Below are 20802 nucleotides of genomic sequence, written 5' to 3'. Positions count from 1 at the left end.
TGTTTCCTCCAAGTCAATCCTGCTTTTAAAGCAAAGGGTGTGGGTTACTAGGAGATCAAGACAAAGAAGCACAAACAGGTGGTTTGTTTTCAGTTGCCAAACTGGTCACCTGGAAAGGGCTTACAGTCTAGACAAGGTAGTGAGCGGTGTGTCAGTTACCGCCAAGAAAGACCAAGCCCTGCCACTTCCAAGTGCCAACTCTATGAGCAGAAACACACTTCAACTTTATGATCAGGAAGAAATAATAAGCCCAGTATGCAAGATTTCCCCACCAACATCTGTCCAAAGACACACTCTTTCATACCAATCTTTTTATTCACACATTTGATAAAAATGTCACAGGAGTGAAATCATTACAATGACATAAGCAATTGTATAGACCAACCCCAAGTGCAGAGTCAAATTGCCAAAAAGCATATGGGCAACGCCCAGCCCCTTATCACATGTGCACTCACACCACTCACCCACGCCACCCACGTCCCAACAATCACAGGCACTAACTTCCAACGTAACCGTAACTGAGGGACTCTTCCTGGTCTGTCAGGCCCTGGGGATGAGGAGAGAGACACAATCAACGAAAGGAAGCTGGGACTGCCAGATGCATCTCCCTGCTCTGCCAACGACGCAGAGAACGCAAGACTTGAAACACCGGGGCAGGCATTTCCTTGGCACAGTACTTAGGCAACAGAAAGGTCGAGGGGCTTAAAGTTCGTCTCAGGTTTAGCTCCCCTTTCAACAACGCAAAAGGGTAGCGAGTGGGGTGGGGAGCAATCTGGTCATTCAAATTCTAAGAAATAAGGGGAGCGAGGAGGATTTGAAAGCTGTTCCCGATTCTCCAGTCAGACTGATCCCATCTGGTTGTGACTTTATCTGAACAGCGTAGTTTGCTCTTATTTTAGCTTAGAAAAGGAGGAAAAGCTTCTCAGAGGGACAAGAGGGTCACATAAACCACATCCCCCTCTATATTAGCACTTGGGACAAACTTCCATCTAGCTGTTCACACAGCTTGTCTACAGCTCTGAGAGCTCCAAGGGAGGCGCCCAATCCCCACTCCTCTGCCTTTAGCCTTCCAGGACAGGCAAGTGCTGAGCATCCAGTCAAACCTGAAGTGTGAAAAATAACGCCTCAATCAAAATGGTGTCTTCTATACAGACTATGGAAAAATCCTATTCAACTCCCCAATTCCCACTGTTTAACACAAAGGTTAAAAAAAAAAAAAACAGCTAAAGTGTAATGTGTCGAGCATCTCCACTGATCCCATCAAAAACACTGATGATACAGAGAGCCACCGTCTCCCAGTGTTCTTGGTAATCGGCCTGCGGGAGGAGGCAACGACCCAGATGAATACAGCACACGAATACAGAAGAACTGGTCAACTCAAAGGAAACTGCTCTGGGTAGAGGGAGTCAATGGGGTGTGGATGGGAGGCCAAGAGTGATATTTCTTGGCACAAACTTTATGTCCCTAAAGACAGGAGAAGGTGAGGACGAGGCACTTACACTGCCAAGCAACAGTTCACACCACTCAACACCAGGACCGCAACCAGAGCACTCCCCACTATCCCTCACTGAAGACGCAACCGTCCAGGTGGTCCAGCTGGACCTTCAGAACCGAAGGAAACCCAGAGTGCTGCAGAACCGAGGCTGAGAATGGAATGTGGGCAGAGGAAGTAAAAGATGTTGTCCCCTCTGGCCTGAGGTGAGAGGCTTGTTCCAGATTAGCTCAGCGAAACACCAAATTTCCAAATGCTTGGCCTGAGAATATGACGATGCCCCCTCGGACGCCTCCTTCTTCTGTTTTAATAAACAGCAGTAGGGCTCTGAACAGACCGGACACCAGGATTGAATTATCTTGCACTGGTGGTTACAGCAGACACCTTCAAATACACGTCCTGTTTATTCTGCAACAGAGTGAGTGATAAGACACGGAGACAGGGCTAGAAGCAGCCTGTCCCTACTTATCTGAAAGTCCTTCAGGCGTACTCAATCCGGGCAGGGCCACAGCTACCCTCACTCTTCCGCTCAGAAGATGGGGCGGTGGCCTTGGCTTCACTACCCACTTCCAGAGGCTTAGACGAGATATAGTCCTTCACTTTGATCTCCATGTTCTTGGCTTTCAGAGTGGCCATGTGCAGCTTCTCCAGGAAATCTGGCATGCCTGTTGGGAGAGAGGGAAATCTGGGTAGACTGACACACAAACCAACAGTAGGCTCAAAATTAGAAGGGCCTATCTCTTTCCTGATAAGGAGCCAATGCCTCCTTATAGAGATCACAGATGGACTGAGAGACAACCAAAACTTTTAGGGAGTGAAAACAACCCCTGACCTCTGAGATCCTTTGAAAAGGGGTACTGATCAGGCCACATAAATCCCCAAAGGCTCTCTTATGTGATCAAAATATCATTTATCAGTGGCACAGCGTAAATATCTGCCAATTTTGTTTAGAGAAATGTCAAACGGAAACACCTAAACTCCTCTCCATTCTCCCCCTGAGGTGTAAGAAGCCGCCTACAGAGAACCAGAAGAAAGAAAATCACGTGAGGCTGCTTTTAAGGCAAGAGATTGGAAGGGAAAGATGCAGTCACAGCAGTGATGTGTAGCCTCCGTTATGGTGAAAGGGTGGTGAAAGGGAGAAAGGGTGGTGGCCCCCTTTCTCCAGGTGACTGTCCTATAACCACATTTTCTATGCCAGATTTATGGCTTTCAACACGAAAAAGAAAAATGTTAAATGCATTAATGTACACAGTCCATATTAAGCAAATGTTCTTCAGCTTGCCTCTGGGCATAAGTTCCTTTTTGGGTTTCCAGAATTCTTACCCCTCCAAACCGCAGCTGGAGGCTTTACTACCTTCAAGGTAGTATTCAACAATGAACTCGGAAGGGCTCCAGTGAGGCAAGTACTAATCTCCTTGAAGCCACCAAGAAGCTAGAGAAAAACAAAATGTTCAGCCCAGGTCCAGGCCCTGTACACAAGCGCCCACTCACCACTGGAAACCATCCAACTAACGCAGTAGCGAGGAAACACTGTCTGGGGATTGTCACTGTACGTCAGCAAGTAGTCAAAGCCATTCTGGAAAAGAAAAACAGCAAAGATGAAGGTACCTGAACTACCCCCACAGCCTCCGTATCCAGTACCACAGAATAACCAAGATCTGACTCTGAGGCGGAGAGTGGCAGTTTTCCGCTGTGAGCAAAAGAGAGTGAACACTGAAGACCTGAGAGGTTACCATCTCACGAGGTTGGCCCTGGCTGGTGTCTGGGAACTTGGCTCCAGTCAACAGTTAAGTGCTAAGGGTGGCTCCCTGTGTCTCCTCTGCGCAAACAATGCACTTCATACTGAGCACCTGCTTTCCTCCTGGGGGTCTGGGATTTTAGGACACGCTAGGCAGAGGGCGTTCATGTGACCAGCCCCCAGTACAAATCTTGGGCGCTGAGTCTCTACTGGGCTTCCCTGGGTAGAAACATCGCACGCATGTTGCAGCTGGGAGAGGATGTGCTCCGTGGGCCCTCACGGGAGGGAGAGCATGGGGAGACTGCAGTGGGTTCCTCCAGACCCCGCCTGTGTCTTCCCCTTTTGATCCAGCTGTGCATCTTTCCATCACTGTAATAAATCTCAGGCATGAGTAAAACTATAAGCTGAGTCCTGCGTGTCCCTTTACTCGATCTTCGAATGGGGGTGTGGTCCTGAGGACCCCAACACATACCCCCAATGTTTAAATATCTTAATCTTTACCAAAATGATATGAACTCTACTACTATTACTGCTAACAGCAAACATGTATACAGCACTTAACCACGTGTCAGGCACTGCTTCAACCCCTCACAACGATCCTGTAATATAGGCACCAATATCTCCCATTTTACAGATGAGGAAACTGAGCACAAAGAGGTTAAGGGACTTTGCCCAAGGTCACCCACATACTCAACGAGAGCCAACATGAACCCAGAATTCTGACCACAGGGCCCATGCACCCATTCTCTCTGGCTCAACCTCTCATTGGTACAGTGAAGGACAGGGATTTAAGAGATTTACAGGTGTCCCGATCCCAGGAGAGGTCTGAACCAATTATGCTCCACCCAAAGGGGTAAGAGATCATCCACTACTGCTTATATGGAAAAAAAAGAAGTCAGAACTGAAAACAGTGGTTACCTACAGGAAGAAGGAAGGAACTGGGTAGATGGAACAGGGATATAAGCAAATCACTCTATTTCTTATTTTACATATTTGACTTTGAAAACACAATTTTTTTTATTATTTAATAAAACAAAATTATATTTAAAAAGCAGTTATCTAAAAATCAAAAGCAGACAACAAAGAACCTATGAACTGAGTTGATAGGAAAAACCACGAAGAGAGGACCTATTTCAAGTGACCTTAAAACTCAACATTTTGGGGACTTCCCTGGTGGTCCAGTGGTAAAGAATCCGCCTTACAATGCAGGAGACACAGGTTTGATCCCTGGTCAGGGAACTAAGATCCCACATGCCACAGTGCAACTAAGCCCGTGCGCCACAACTAGGGAGCTAGCGCGCATCAAACTAGAGAGCCTGCGTGCTGCAAAGTACAGAGCTCACGTGCTCTGGACCCCACATGCCACAACTAGAGAAGAGAAAAACCCGCATGCCATAACAAAAGATCCCGTGTGCCGCAACAAAGATCCCACGTGCCACAACTAAGGCCCGATGTAGCCAAATATAAATAAAATAAATCTTTAAAAAAAAAAAAGCCTCAACATTTTGCACAGTGCATACATATCCTAAAGACAACAAGACATATACCCTACAGTCCTAAATTTTGAGTTAAAAGTACTCGTGTCCACTTAGGATGTATCTTTAAAACAAACAAACAAAATTTATTACTTAGTGCTACCTTCTGAAAAGGCCTAAAAACAGAGTAGGCCCAGAGCTGTGAGAACTCCTAGAAGCCAAACTGTGGTATTTAAATGACATTTCCTTAGAAGGAACCAGGGCTCCCAGAAGAAATGCTCATTTCCAGGTTTACACCTAAAAATATACAAGGTGAACCTGGAACATCTTATAACACCAGAAACCAGGCGAGTCCTGAGGTCAAGTCAAAAGGACTCCAGGCAGTAAGAAGAGGCTCCTAAAGACCAAAAATGGGACACTTTGAACACCGGTAAGAATAACTGGGAACGGACTAAAACCAGCCAAGTATGTGTGAATTTGTGAGTTTCTAATGGCATTTCGTAAAAAAAAAAAAACTTTACCTTTGAAGGACTGCTAGCTGAAAGAACCAATTCATTATTTTAAAAACTAGTAAATGAAGGAAACAAATCAAGCATTTCTTACGTCCCTTTCGTCTGTGAACTATGGGAAACCAAATAGTTAATGAGGAAATTTTCCCTTAAAGTATGTCACCTAATAAATGGAAATAAATGAAAGAATGGAGGATTTACACAATTAATATTTTGTTAACCTCTAATGAAATAGTGGATCTGAGCAATAATCATTAATCACTTCCAAATTCACAAAGAAAGGGACAATCAGACATTATTTCCTTCTAATAAAGTGGTCTTGCCCCAAACAACCTGAATCTGTTCAAGCCTCTAGATCTAAGCACCCATATATAGGAAACACAGGAGACAGAGAAACGTGTTAAGTGACACTATGGACACTATAGGAATATAACCAGCAAGATCCAGGACAAAGAACCTGCTTCTTCAATAAATACAATTGCAAGGGAAAAAAAGGAGGGAGGGACTTCCCTGGTGGTCCAGTGGTTAAGACTTCACCTTCCAATGCAGGGGGCCTGGCTTCGATCCCTGATTGGGAAACTAGATCCCACATGCATGCCGCAACTAAAGATCCTGCATGCTGCAACAAAGGTCCCGTGTGCCGCAACTAAGACCCAGCGCAGCCAAAATAAATTTTTTAAAAAGGAGGAAGAACTCAAGAGATAGATACAAAGCTACAGACAGTATGAACCCATTTCAATGTCTGGATCTTATCCAAATCCTGATTCAAATAAACCAACTACAAAAAAATACATGGACGATCAGGAAAATCTGAACACTACAGATATTTGATATTACGGAATACGATATTATGTTTTCAAAAATCTCTTTTCTTTTTGAGATAAATACTGAAATTTCTATAGAAGAATTCTTCTTTGGTTCTTCTATAGCAAAACTAGAATCTGCTTCAAAATAATCAGGGGAGTGGGAAAGGGAACAGAAAGAGTACAGATAAAACAAGTTTGGTCATTGTCAGAGCTGGGGATGAATACACAGGGTTCATTCATTATACTCTCTACTTCTTTATCTTTTGTCTACATCTCAAATTTTCCATAAAAACTAGGGAGTTCCCTGTTGCCTAGGAGTCAGGATTCCGGGCCTTCACTGTCATGGCCCGGGTTCAATCCCTGGTCAGGGAACTGAGATCCTGCAAGCCATGCGGCGAGGCCACAAAAAACAAACAAACAAAAACCCTAACAAAACACCATACCTCGGACCAAGGATCTACTTTCCATCTGGCAAACCCAAACTCAGCTGCCTGGTTTTCAAGTACCCTCTGCACATGGTCAAGGTAATTACCACTCCTCCCTAAACTCTGCCCTCCTTTTCAAGCAGTGAGTCAGTCTCTCAACATCCACGGCTCATTCCTATCTTTGTCTTTGGTTGAATCGTGTCTTCTACTTCCAGGGTCCTTCCTGTTTTCCTCTATCCACAGCCTGCCTTTTTATAAGAACCAACTCAAGTCTCACCTTTCTCTTAAGAGCTTGCCACGATATGCTAAAAGACTTACAGATAATTCATACTGCTCCCCCATGCCAGCTGAAAGAAGTTATTTTCTGGGTGCAACACACACTGCTAGGTGCCAAACTCTGCCTTAGCTGTTTCATGGTCAGGGTTTCTAAAGGCTGTAATGCTGGGACTCAAGTCACTTTTTTTTTCAAATAGGAAATACACAGACAAGGTTCAAATTTCAAAAGCAACATAAAGGAAAAGAGTGAGGTACAATTCTAATTCCCACCGTCCCCAGCCAGGCTCCCCTTCCTAGAAGCAGCTAGCTACCGACAGCAGCCTTCTTGTCTAGCTTCTAAAGCAAGGACTTTAAAACATTTTTTAACTGTATTTACAACACACTGTAAATACTCCTTTTTACACTGTAACCAAGTTCTCTCTCACTCTCTCTCTCACACACACACTTGTATATACTTATGTAATCAAACAAAAGTTTCATGAAATATGCTTACACTCAGTTTCCATTCTATTTATTCCTTTTCTCTTTAAACACTAAATTAATTTTGTCTTCCACTAGTGGGCAGCAATGCGTGGTTTGAAAAATACTGCTCTAAAAAAAAAAAAGAAAAAAAAAAAATACTGCTCTAGGGCTTCCCCGGTGGCGCAGTGGTTAAGAATCTGCCTGCCAATGCAGGGGACACGGGTTTGAGGCCTGGTCCGGGAAGACCCCACATGCCGCGGAGCAACTAAGCCCGTGCGCCACAACTACTGCAGCCCGTGCTCTAGAGCCTGTGCTCCACAACAAGAGAAGCCACTGCAATGAGAAGCCCGCACACCGCAACAAAGAGTAGCCCCTGCTCGTCGCAACTAGAGAAAGCTCGCATGCAGCAACGAAGAGCCAATGTAGCCAAATAAATAAATAAATATTTTTTTAAAAAAAAGAAAAAAGAAAAATACTGCTCTCAAAATGGTACCGAAGTCAACACACATCTCCCAGTAAAACAAGAGCAAAACATCACACTGACTGAGGCGAACCACCATTTATGTCACTCTTAAAGTCCCACTATAGGTGGTATAGACAAAACAACCTGCTGCAAACAACAAAACCATGGTAAGAGAACAGTCGTACAGCTCTAAAACAAACAAAAGTGATGGGTAGAAACAAAGCCATTATAAAGTAAATAAAACTAAAAGCAGCAACCACTGTAATCAGTATGTGTACTCACCAGAGATTTGGCCAAAAACATGAAAGTAAAACACCACACTAAGTGGAAGAAGATATTCTTCTCAAAGGAAGGTCATAAAATTTTAAAGAAGGCAGGACTTCTCTGGTGGCGCAGTGGCTAAGAATCCACCGGCCAGTGCAGGGGACACGGGTTCGAGCCCTGGTCCAGGAAGATCCCACATGCCATGAAGCAACTGAGCCTGTGCGCCACAACTACTGAGCCTGCGCTCTAGAGCCCGTGAGCCACAACTACTGAAGCCCATGCGCCCAGAGCCCATGCTCCGCAGCAAGAGAAGCCACCACAATGAGAAGCCCGTGCACTGCAACGAAGAGTAGCCCCCGCTCGCAGTAACTAGAGAAAGCCTGCACGCAGCAACGAAGACCCAGAGCAGCCTAAATAAATTTAAAAAATTTAAAAAGTAAAAATTGTTTTAAAGAAGGCAGAGAGCATTAGTCTAACTCTCTCATTTTACAGACAAGGAAAGAGGAGCCCAGAAAGGTGGTTAAGTGTTCTGCCCACTGTGGGGAAATTTTGATGGAAACGGTGCTCGCTCTGGTTCCTCAATGCCGCTAATGACCGGCCGATGAGTCAGGGGCTGTCGTCTTCCGCTAACTGTCCCTCAGGTAACGGGAGCCATGGGTCATCACTACGTTGTCTCGGGAGGTCTCCCAGGTACACCACTCTACAGCAGGGGTCCCGAAGTGGGGTTCCCAGGCCAGCGGCAGCAGCCTCACCTGGGAACTTCTCAAAACATGCAAATTCTCAGGCCACAGCCCAGCACTGTTTTAACAAGCTCCAGCGGAGTGTGGTGCAAGTCAAGTGTGAGAACGACTGCGCCCTCCCCAGTTCAGATCAAAGGCACTCCTTGAGAAAATTCATAAGCCGCCAACACATCACCTCTCGGATGATGCCGAACTCACCTCATCAAATGACCTGTGGGGACGGATCACCATTTGGGACTCATATGATGTGACCCTTACAAACTCCGGAGACTCTGGCACACTAGGGTGCTCCACGGCCCTGGCAGGGAGAGAAGTGGGGGACTCTAAGTAACGTCTACATACAGAACAGCATGGGAGCTAAAGTTACGAGGAAAATCTAAAAGGCAGCCTCTAATTTTTTAAATACATCAGAAAAGTCACAAAGATGAATGAGTATAAACTAGGTACTAAAAACAGTGAGTTAAGCTGGTGATTCCTGGCTCCCTAGGCTTTTTGTTGAGGAAGAGAGCATTTCTTTTTTTAATTATCAACATTAAGGAACTAAAGGATCAGTTTAATGAAAAGCTTGTATCCCTTCAATCCTCAGAGATAGTCACCAGTCCCAGCCCACTCACGTTCTAGCTGGGATGCATAGGGCCCGGGCTTGACTCATAAGGCAAACTCCCATCACACATGCATAAATGAAGGACAAGCTAAAGGGACCCAGCAGCAGCCACCACACATACCGTGACACCAACACCATCACGTTGTTTTCCTCATCCACACTATACCGCCGAACATAAACATAATCCCGTGAGTACATTGGATACTAAAGAAAAGGAGGGGCAGGATTAGTGCTCTGCCTCACACGGACATGATAAACGTAAAAGCGGAGGTGAAAATACTCACAGGAAAATGGGTTACCCAGTGAAGAACCTCAGAACCACTAACCACATCCCTCTCGATCACTTCCAGCTTGATCACCAGGGCGTCCCACTTCTTTCTATACTCTGTATCCAGCTGCGGAAACAGAACAGACCATAAAGACCCAAGAGATCCAAAACAAAGCTGCAGAAGACTTCTCCAGATGCTTGGGCCTCTGACCCAAGAATCTTCTGCAACAGTGACCTGACCTAAAAGGCAGTGCCAAAGTGTCAAAGACACGGCTGTGTTTACTATAGACGAGTCTTTTAAAATCCCTTCCTGTAGGCCAATCCCATTACCTTGAAAATGAATCTTAACAAGAAAAAGACAAGTGTAAGAAAAAAATATTGTAATAGACATGTCTGGGGAAAATACAGTAGTCAGTGAGATAAATGTGTATGGGTGAAACGATTCTAAAAAGTTTTAAACAGACAGAAAGTCCAAAAGTATGAGCAGACACCTCACAGAAATACAAGCTGCGTATTTTTAAAAATATGTAGCATCACTAGTAACTACGGAATTTCAAAGTAAGACATATATCATACATATCCAAACCAACAAAAACTCAATACAGATTGACAAAATTCAGTGCTTAGGGGAAAGCATGCACTTGCGTATTAGTAGTGTGTGTTATAACCATCAAACTCAAAGTCCAGTAAAACATGAAAACTCCAGGAAGGAAAAAAATTTTTTTTGTAGAACTCTGGGTAATCCCACCTCCCCTTTCATACATTTCCCCACAAGGAGGAACAGAGTCTTTAAACACATACTCTTCATCTTTATCAAATAGACACCTTCACTGTAGATAAGTTCCAGATTGCTAAATCCTGACTGCATCTGTACTGAAGGAGAAAATGCCATAGAGGACATCGTTGGGCCAGTAGGTAAAACTGGAATACAAAGATTCTGTAAGTGCTGCATCAGTTAAATTTATACTGACTTTGATAATGGTACCATGGCTAGCTAGGAGAATATGTCTAGTTTTAGGAAATATACACTGAAGCATTTTGGAATAAAGGGTATGTAACTTACCCTTAAATTAAGGAAAAAACCCTATAAAGCCATATAAAATATATTCAAGCACTCAAATCCATTCCTCTATTTGATCTTCCCAACAGCCCTGTAAAGGGTAGACCTGGCCTCATCCCTACTGGACAAACAAGTTATAAATCAAAGGTTTACCCAGAGGTCATTTGACGTGAAATGAGGGGTAGAGAAATAGACAGATGGATTGAAGCCAATGTCTTCTGAGTCAGAGAAATTACTCATGTGGACGATGGCAAGTGGACTTCTAGGCTTAGTGGCTCCAGATCTGGGCAGAAAAATGTACTCACCTGAACATTGAAGAACTGCCGAGGTGTCACATCTGTGTAGGTTCCAAAAACTAGAATGACAGGAAAGAATAAGGGATGTTTGCCACACTCTCGTCACTTAACTGCATTTCAGTTGTAGAGTAATGACTGACAGATCTTAAAGGCAGATTCAGAAACTAGAAGTCATATTGGGGCGGCAAAGTAAGACAAAGGTAACCTATAGCAAAGTGTAGCAAAGACATGGAGACTCTTGTCATCTGGGAGAGGAAAAACAACAAACAGGGCAATTTTCCCAAGAAACCCCCAGAACGGAAGAGTTTAGAGAGCATAGGAACACAGTGCTGTGCACCTGCCAGCATGAACACTCTTACCAGCAGCCAAGCTGGGCTCACCTCTGTACTGGTAAAGGGGGGTGCCTGTAATGGGGCGCCGCCACAGCTTGAAGTGTTTCTTATCCATCACCATTTCCCACGGTTGCTCTTTGCCTCCTGAATCTTCATCCCTTTCTGTTGGGGATTTTGGTTCTGGAGGGTGGTGGTCAACTCCAGAGCTCCGAAACGTACTTGACATTTCCTCCAACCGTTTCATCTCATCAATGGATCTGGAGAGAAAAACAACAGGCATGGTGCAATGGTTGGAGTCTGCCCTGTGAATTGCAATGGCCACACAAAGACTTGTACAGAACGGTGTGGCTTTAAAACAGTATAAAGTGTAGGGAATAAAAATACGAGTTCCTGAGTCTGAATGCCAGTCCAATATTCATCAACTAGAATATTAAACAACTTAACTAATCCCTATTTCTTAATCTGTAAAATGGGGATAATAATAGTACCTACGTCAAAGGTTGATTATAAAAATTAAAAAAATTTACCTGTAAAGTGCTTAACACCAGGCATATAATTAGCCCTCAAATGTTAACTATTATAATTTATGACTATGAAATGTCATTTGATACCTTTTGTCCGTTTTTTATTGGGTTGTCTTCCTATCACATTATAAGAGTATTTATATATATTTTCCTCCTCTCTTTTAAAGAGATAATTCACATAAGAATCATCCTTTTACTGTATACAAATCAGTGCTTTTTAGTATAGTCCCAAGGTTGTACAGCCATCACCACTCATTCCAGAACACTGTCATCATCTCCAAAAGAAACCTATACTCATCAGCAGTTAACTCCTCATAGCCCCTGATAACTACTAACCTACTTTCTGTCTCTATGAGCTTGCCTATCCGGAAATTTCATATAAATGGAATATTACAAAATATGGTCTCTTGGATCTGGCTTTTTTCACTTAGCATATTTACAAGGTTCATTCACGCTATACTTTATTCCTTTTATGACTGAATAATATTCCATTGTATGGATGTATCACATTTTGTCTATCCATTCATCAGGTGATGGACATTTAGGTGGTTTCTACTTTATGGCTATTATGAATAACACTGCTATTAATATTTGCATACAACTTTTGTATAGACATAAGCTTTCAGTTTTCTTGGGTAGATTCCTAGGAGTGGACTTGCTGGGTCATGGAAACTCTGTTTAACTTTTTAAGGAAGTGCCAAGTTATTTTCCAAAGCAGCTGTTCCATTTCTATATTCACACCAACAATGTATGAGGGTTCCAACTGCTTCACATCGTTGCCAACACTTGTTATTGTCCCATCTTTTCCAGCAATCCTAGTGGGTGTGAAGTGGTATCTCATTGTGTTCTTCCATTTGTATTCCCCTAATAATGACTATTGACATTGAGCATATTTTTATGTGCTTATGGGCCATTTGTGTATCTTCTTTGGAGAAAGATCTACTGAAATCTTTGTTTTAAATTGGGTTGTCTTTTTACTGTCAAATTTTAAGAGTTCTTTATACATTCTGAATACTAGTCTCTTAACAAATACACAATTTATAAATATCTTCTCTGACTCTGTGGGTCATCCTTCCACTTTCTTGATAGTAAACTTTGATGCACAGAAGTTTTCAATTCTTTTTCTGGCCGCGCCGCGCTGCATGTGGGATGTTAGTTCCCCGACCAGGGATCGAACCTGCATCAGAAGCACAGAGTCTTAACTACTGGGCCACCAGGGAAGTCCCCGTAAGTTTTCAATTTTGATGAAGTTAATCTATTTTTTCTTTGATTGTTCAATTTTTTGGTGTTATATCTAAGAAACCAGTGCCTAATCCAGTATCAAAAGAACTTATGCCTATGCTTTCTTTTAAGAGTTTTAGGTTACATTTAGGTCTTTGGTCCATTTTAACTTTGTGTATGGTTTGAGGTAGGGGTGTAAATTCACTATTTTGCATGTGCACCTCCAGTTGTCCCAGCACCATTTGTTGAAGACTATTCTTTCCCCATTGAATTGTCTTGCCACTTTTGTTGAAACTCAAATCGACCACAAAGCTAAGAGTTTATTTCTAAACTCTAAGTTTAATTCCTACAATTTATATATCTATCCTTATGCCAGTACCATTATCATCTTAAGTACTGTAGCTTTGTAGTGAATTCTAAAATTGGAAAGGGTGAGTCCTTCAACTCTGTCCTCCTTTTTCAAGATTGTTTTGACTATTCTGGGTCTTTCATTTCCATGTAAGTATCCTAAGGAATCCACAGGAACTTACTGGAGCTAATAAAGGAGTTCAGCAAGCTTGCAGGATATAAGATCAATTTACAAAAATCGTATTTCTATACAGTAGCAATGAACAATCTGAAAATAAAATTGAGAAAACAATTCTATTTATCATAGCATCAAAAAGAATAAAATAATAAGGAATAAATTTACAAAAGAAGTTGGGCTTCCCTGGTGGCGCAGTAGTTGAGAGTCCGCCTGCTGGTGCAGGGGACACGGGTTCGTGCCCCGGTCCGGTAGGATCCCGCGTGCCGTGGAGTGGCTGGGCCCGTGGGCCATGGCCACTGGGCCTGCGCGTCCGGAGACTGTGCTCCGCAGCGGGACAGGCCACAGCAGTGAGAGGCCCGTGTACAGCAAAAAAAAAAAAAAAAAAAAAAAAAAAAAAAAAAAAAAAGAAGTGAAAGACACACTAAAAACTACCAAAAGATCACTGAAAGAAATTTTAAAAGACATAAATGGAAAGATATATTGTGTTCATGGGTTGAAGGCCTTGATATTGTTGAGATGGCAAAACTACCCAAAGTGATCTATAAATTCAACATAATAATTTCTATCAAAATCATAGACTATTTTGTGGAAACTGACCAGCTGATCCCTAGGTAAACAACAAGGGCCTACTGTATAGCACCAGAAACTATACTCAATATCTTGTAATAACCTGTAATGGGAAAGAATCTGAAAAAGAACACACTACTGTATATAAAACAGGTAAACAACAAGGACCTACGGTATATAATCCTTTTTATGTGTTGCTGAATTCAGTTTGTTAGTATTTTGTTCAGAACGGCATAAAGCCTAGAAACATTCAAAACAATACCATATGTCAAAGTATGTGTCATTATATATCATTTAGGGATGTATACATATGTATAAAGACACAGATGGTAATGAAATATAATAAATTGGGATAGTCTGGGGGACAGAGGATATTTCATTGGAAAAGGGTCCAGAGGAGGCTTTAATTGTATTTACAACATTTTAGTTCTTAAATGTAACTGTATTTGTAACATTCATGTTTTTCTTTAAACCTTTTTATATATCTGAAACATTAAAAAAAAAATTTTTTTTAAACATGGTTTGTTTTCCCCTTAACCTGGTAGGATGAATTGGGAGACTGGGATTGACATATATACACTAATATGTATAAAATAGATAATTAATAAGAATCAGCTGTATAAAAAATAAATAAAATTCAAAAGAGATGTGGTATGTATATATGATGGAATATTACTTAGCCATAAAAAAGGATGAAATAATGCCATCTGCAGCAACATGGATGGACCTAGAGATTGTCATATTGAGTGAAGTAAGTCAGACACACATAAATATGATATCGCTTATATGTGGAATCTAAAAAAATGGTACAAGTGAACTTATTTACAAGACAGAAATAGTCACAGATGTAAAAAACAAACTTATGGTTGCCAAGGGGGTAAGGGGGGGGAGGGATAAATTGGGAGACTGGGAATGACATATACACACTACTATATATAAAATAGATAACTAATAAGAACCTACTGTATAACACAGGGAACTCTACTCAATACTCTAATGACTTATATGGGAAAAGAATCTAAAAGAGTGGATATAGGTATAGGTATAACTGATCCACTTTGCTGTGCAGCAGAAACTAACACAACATTGTAAATCAACTATACTCCAATAAAAATGTTTTTAAAAAACAAAAAAACATGGTTTGTTTTCCCTTTAACCTTTTTTTTTTTTTTTGGCTGCGTTGGGTCTTTGTTGCTGTGCGTGGGCTTTCTCTAGTTGCGGTGAGTGGGGGCTACTCTTTGTTGCGGTGCGTGGGCTTCTCATTGCGGTGGCTTCTCTTGTTGCAGAGCACAGGCTCTAGGTGCACGGGCTTCAGTAGTTGTGGAGAGCAGCCTCAGTAGTTGTGGCACACGGGCTTAGTTACTCTGCAGCATGTGGGATCCTCCCCAACCAGGACTCAAACCCGTGTCCCCTGCACTGGCAGGCGGATTCTTAACACTGCGCCTCCAGGGAAGCCCCTCCCCTTAACCTTTAAACAGCAGTTAGGAAAGCAAGATTGCTGGCTGACTATGTCACTTCTGCAATTCAAGACTGAAGACACCACCTACTGATACATTCTGTCTGAAAGGCCCTTTCATGCCTTTTTAACCCTCAAAAACCCCACAAGGGTCAAGGTTAACTCCCAGGCAGTTAACCATATACATTTACTTTTATTCCTCTACAGAAACATATCACACAATATTATAATTAATCTATCTTTATATCTGCCACCCTTACTAAACTATGAATTCCCTAAAGGCCCAGAATCAGTCTTTTTCATATTTTTATGTCCAGCTCCTAGCAAGTACCTGGTAAACATTACATGCTCAACAAATGTTCACAGTATAAACTGAGTAAATAAATATGGAAGTAGGCCTTAATAATTCAAATTCTTATTAAAAGATTACATTAACACATTGCTTTAAAAGCCAAAAATTCAAAGTTATACTGGTAACCCAAGATTAAAAGTTTAGAGCAATCCAAAGCAATGGTGAGTGTAGAGATCTGTGTTCTAGTCCTGCCTCTGCCAACTAGCGGTGTGATCTTACGCAAGTCATTTTACCTGCAAAGCCTCCCTTGTTCCACCTGTAAGGTGAGGACATTATTTCTCGAAGGTTTCTATTAGCTCTAAAATTCCAATTCTCTGAATTTTAAACTTTGGAATTAAATGAAAATATTTATATACAGGGACATTTGCTGTTTTCACTGCCTGGAATCTTTTCCTACTTGAAGAGAATCCCCAAATAGGTGAGATGCAGCCCCCATCTCAACCCCTAGCAGTTAGCACATGACTCCTAATTAAAGTGAGGTGAATCAGAGACTTCTGGTAGAGGCTTTGAATCTTGAGGAAATAATACAAGGCACAGGACCTTTTAGATTTTTCTCAGTGATCTTGAGGCAGTTGAGAATCCAGCAGTGCAACAGATCTACGGGAAACAATACCAGCAACACTGCCCAAAGAAGAGCATTCCTGTACCAGTAGCAGGCCTTGGCTGTTCTCTTGGCCAACCTGTACTCTGGCCTTCTTGTCAACGCTCTGAATGACCTAACACCTTTTTGGCTTAAGTTAACCAATATCAGTTTCTTTGTTTTCAACCAATAACCATAGCCAGTACAATTTATACTGATGTTCTGATGAAAAATGTTTAACCATTTTTTTTTTAAGTTTCAATTTGAATTAACGTTACAGAACAAGATTGACTGCTACCATTGCAAAAACCATATAGAAATAGGGAAGGAAATTTAGAGTAGGCAATAAGATCTTGCAGAGGAGAAAGTAAAGTCACAGCTTTGCTCCAAGAACAACAATGCAGGCATCATGTGGAACCAATCATGGCACTTTTGAGGACTAGTAAAGCACCCTTCAATAAAAATTAAGCTGGACTTTTGAATATCCTTATCACATAATGAAGAGGGGCAGGAACGTCGTACGTCTTATGAAAAACACATCAGCGGCCCATAAAATTATATAGTAATATGGTTTTAAGAAAATTAAACTATATGACTACAGGCAGTATTTTTAACGGCCTTCTAAGACTCAAGGTGGTACAGAGCTTCTGACTCACTGCTTAATCAGCCTCTCCTATAGGATTAAAGGTCACTAGGTGGCCTTGATTAAACATGAGACTAAGTCCCTAGGGAGGACAGCAATGTCTTGTGAAGGTATGACACTCATTCTTTGAACAGCACAACATGAATGCTAGAGTAAGACTGCATCATGGAAATGATCGTTATGTCTCAGGTTCGAGAATCTCGGAAGGGTCTCAACTTCTAATTGTTGACATGACAGACATCATTAGCACACAGGTGCACAATCACTATCATATATGTAGAGGAAGGAGAAACCTCTCACCGTGGTATCTCCTTAGCCTGCTGTGCCAAACCTTATTTGGAAGGGATGGGTGTCTAAACCTTGGTATCTAAGAGACTTAAGTAATAAGAAGGGAGAAAAGAAGGACAAAAAAGATTATTCCCAAGATAGTAACAGAACCAGCAGATTAGTAAGAGGATCAAAGAAAGAAAGTCAATGCTTTCCTTTCTTCAAAACTAAAATCATTTCAACATTTGAGAAAGACTGGACTGAGAGCCATGGAAATTGAGGGCATAAAACCATGAAAACAGAAATATAAGCATAATCATATTTGGCTCATCTATAGGGGGTCCTGCCCTAAGTGGAGAGCTTGATAAAAGGCTCCTAAAATGACTCAAATGAAGCCATTCCTGTAATCGGTAACTTCAGTAAGAGGCTGCCTTGTTTCAATGATCCCCTCTCAAATTCCCAATTATTGTCAAAGTTAGAGACCTTTAAGTACAACTGTCATGGGACTTACCTAAAAGACATCAATTAGTTCATTGCAATTCTGAGCGTAGTTCTGATTATCTAAGAAGGTGTAACAGTAAAAACATCCTTAAGTGACAGTGGCGCAAAAAAAAAAAATTCCTTTAAGCCAAAAGGACTTTTTGTTGATTTATCTAATTAACAGCACATTGAAAAGTTAAAAGACCAAAATGGGAAAATGGCTAATTTTCTTTATGAAACTTTACTGGCACTTATTTACTCAAATTTCTAGAGCAATGAACAGTAACTTTTTTAAAAAAGGGGAGGGAGATTAATAGAACATTTTCCCCTAGGCTCTCGTATTTCTTAACTTCCTTCTCCTTTTGGTTCCTGTAATTTTTCTTAATGTCCCAAATCAATAAAAACTTAACTACTGGGACTTCCCTGGTGGCACAGTGGTTAAGAATCTGCCTGCCAATGCAGGGGACACAGGTTCAAGTCCTGGTCCGGGAAGATCCCACATGCCACGGAGCAACTAAGCCCATGCACCACAACTACTGAGCCTGCGCGCCACCACTACTGAGCCCACGTGCCACAACTACTGAATCCCACGTGCCTAGAGCCCGTGCTCCACAATAAGAGAAGCCACCGCAATGAGAAGGCTGCACACCACAAGGAAGAGTAGCCCCCGCTCGCCACAACTAGAAAGACGGCGCGCAGCAACGAAGACCCAACGCAGCCAAAAATAAATAAATAAATAATTTATTTATTTATTTTAAAAAACTTACTACTGTATTTTTCCATAAGATTTGACCTGAGCTCACAGAATGCCAGCTAGCACCAAAAATAATGATTAAAAGTTATATTTTGTCTGATCATTTAATTAAAGCCTATCAGGTAATAACACTAAGCATTAAAAGACCTGATCTCTACACCTGGCCTATCAGTGAGTCAGTCACTTTGTACAAGTTACTTCTTTTCTCTAATTTTCTTGCTGATTCTCGATTAATGAGTTCCTATTTGTTAAGATGTTCTTAAGCACGAGAGAATAGAAAGCAAGGGTTTTTCTTTGTCCTTCTGAACAGAAACTCTACTAACATAAGAAAAAACACACACCACTTCAAGGCACACATTCAAAGAGACATCCTCACACCCCATCACTGTTTGACCAAGACAGCAATGTCTGAATTAGTCTGTACCAGGACAAGTTGGTACAGAAGCAGCACAGAAGAGCCAAAGGCTGTGATTTAGGGGCCATGGGACAATCACGCTCTTCTTCCGTTAACAATGAAAGAAATGCACATGTCCCGCGGCACACTCAACTGTGCTCCATTATGGAAACTACCCAAAATCATCTCACTAGAACAAACAAAAACTAACATCCTCTAAGCTAGCTATGTCAACCTCAGCATCCTTTAAAGCAAACAGAATACTTAAAACACCAAGCCAAAAAAAGTTAACCTATACCCAGAATACCTTATTCAATAAAACACTAGGAATTCCCTGGCGGTCCAGTGACTAGGACTCCATGCTTTCACTGCCGAGGGCATGGGTTCGATCCCTGGTCAGAAAACTGAGATCCAAAACTGAGATCCAGCAAGCTGCGCACGGTGACCCCCCGCAAAATAAATAAATTAGTTAAAAATAAAATATAAACATGACAAGCTATGAGAACAGACTTATGAAGTCACTGTACAAGCAAGATACAGCTGACAGCATATTATTTGCCTCCCTATCAAAATAACATTTAAAAAAATCCTCAGAATGGACTTGATCGAATTTTAAGTACATGACTGAATTCAAGTATGAACTGGACATGTGGTGTTAAATGAGGGCCTTTACTGGAACAACTCTGCAGAGGGTCAAAAAGGGCACCTTAAGTGTTCTTACTGGCCTTCCTCTAAGCTCCTGAAATTCCCAAATGGGTTATCGCAGCTTACCTCTTTAGGAGTTGGATTAGAACCAAGTGCTTCAACTGTCTGATTTCTTTCCGCTACAGTGGGTAATGACCACGGACTCAAGTGTTTACCACATCTATCTCCTATTGTTTTTTCCCCTCTAGCTCCTGCAAATGGGAGACCTACTAAACAGAGGCTCTAGGACATATGGTTGACAAAAATACATGGAGAAAGACGAAGAACGACATCTATCACCTAGGCCCCAACGCTATTCAACTCCCACCCCCAAAACATCTTCCCTGTCTTTGGCACCCAGGGGCCCTTTCCTGGTCTTTCTCCTCTTCCCCAAACAGATCCAACTGGGAATATTCCCGTCAAACTTCACCACTGTGGAACATGGGTATTTCATCGTCAAAAACAGAATGAAAAGTCAAATAGTTAACTGGTAATTTCTCAATTTAAAAGTTTCCTTCCCGTACATTCTTTTATTTCTCACACCTGAGAACACCATTAGAACAAATGGACAAGTAGCAAAAGAACACTAACAGAAACTAGGCAAACTACCTATCATGCTTTGATATCTTAATTTTTTTGTGAGTAAGGTTGTTTGTGGTTATGATTTTAAATTGCATTTGTAAAATAGTCATCTTTCCTGCTAGGAAAAGTATTACCAGCTCTTAAGATACACTTGCATTTACTCACAACGCACAATGTTACACTAATAGCTGCCTGGCATCTGGGTGCTACACTTCCATACATGTCATTGTGGTAACTTTACTGAAAAACTTCCATTTTTAACCTAACCAAAAATGTGGAATAAAAGAAGAAATAGAACAAATAGACTTGTGTGGAATTTATCTGGTGTAGGGGACTATCCTAGGTTCTTGCAATCAGTTTCAGAGTTTAGGAAGCAGAGTACGTGTGTGGAGAGAGAACACAATTTAAGAATATCTGTTAAAAAGAAAATACAGCGACAACGTAAAGCAAGACCTAAATCAAGGTTTCCCATGATACTACGTGACAACTGTAAGGGCTCAGTTTAGAACCACAGGTTAACAAATTCAGTCAATGGTACTGCACTTTTTTCACACAGAGGTTT

The 20802-nt window shown here is 41.7% G+C and overlaps 1 protein-coding gene across 2 annotated transcripts in view; it reads right to left on the bottom strand.

The window, feature by feature from the left end:
- Positions 1-296: 296 nt before the first annotated feature.
- Positions 297-20802, bottom strand: part of STARD7 (StAR related lipid transfer domain containing 7) — a 33698-nt gene continuing 13192 nt past the window's right edge. For both annotated transcript variants that reach the window (XM_060169959.1, XM_060169958.1), the window contains 7 exons: positions 11259-11467; positions 10888-10937; positions 9539-9649; positions 9376-9458; positions 8849-8948; positions 2984-3068; positions 297-2157 (listed from right to left, as the gene is read on the bottom strand). In XM_060169959.1, coding sequence (XP_060025942.1) covers positions 1973-2157; positions 2984-3068; positions 8849-8948; positions 9376-9458; positions 9539-9649; positions 10888-10937; positions 11259-11467 — 823 coding nt within the window. In that variant the 3' untranslated portion in view covers positions 297-1972. The remainder of the gene's footprint in view (positions 2158-2983; positions 3069-8848; positions 8949-9375; positions 9459-9538; positions 9650-10887; positions 10938-11258; positions 11468-20802) is intronic.

The sequence above is a fragment of the Lagenorhynchus albirostris genome, chromosome 13 (assembly GCF_949774975.1).
Source record: "Lagenorhynchus albirostris chromosome 13, mLagAlb1.1, whole genome shotgun sequence".
NCBI classification, from domain to species: Eukaryota; Metazoa; Chordata; class Mammalia; order Artiodactyla; family Delphinidae; genus Lagenorhynchus; species Lagenorhynchus albirostris.
This window is presented reverse-complemented; position numbering and strand designations above follow the sequence as displayed.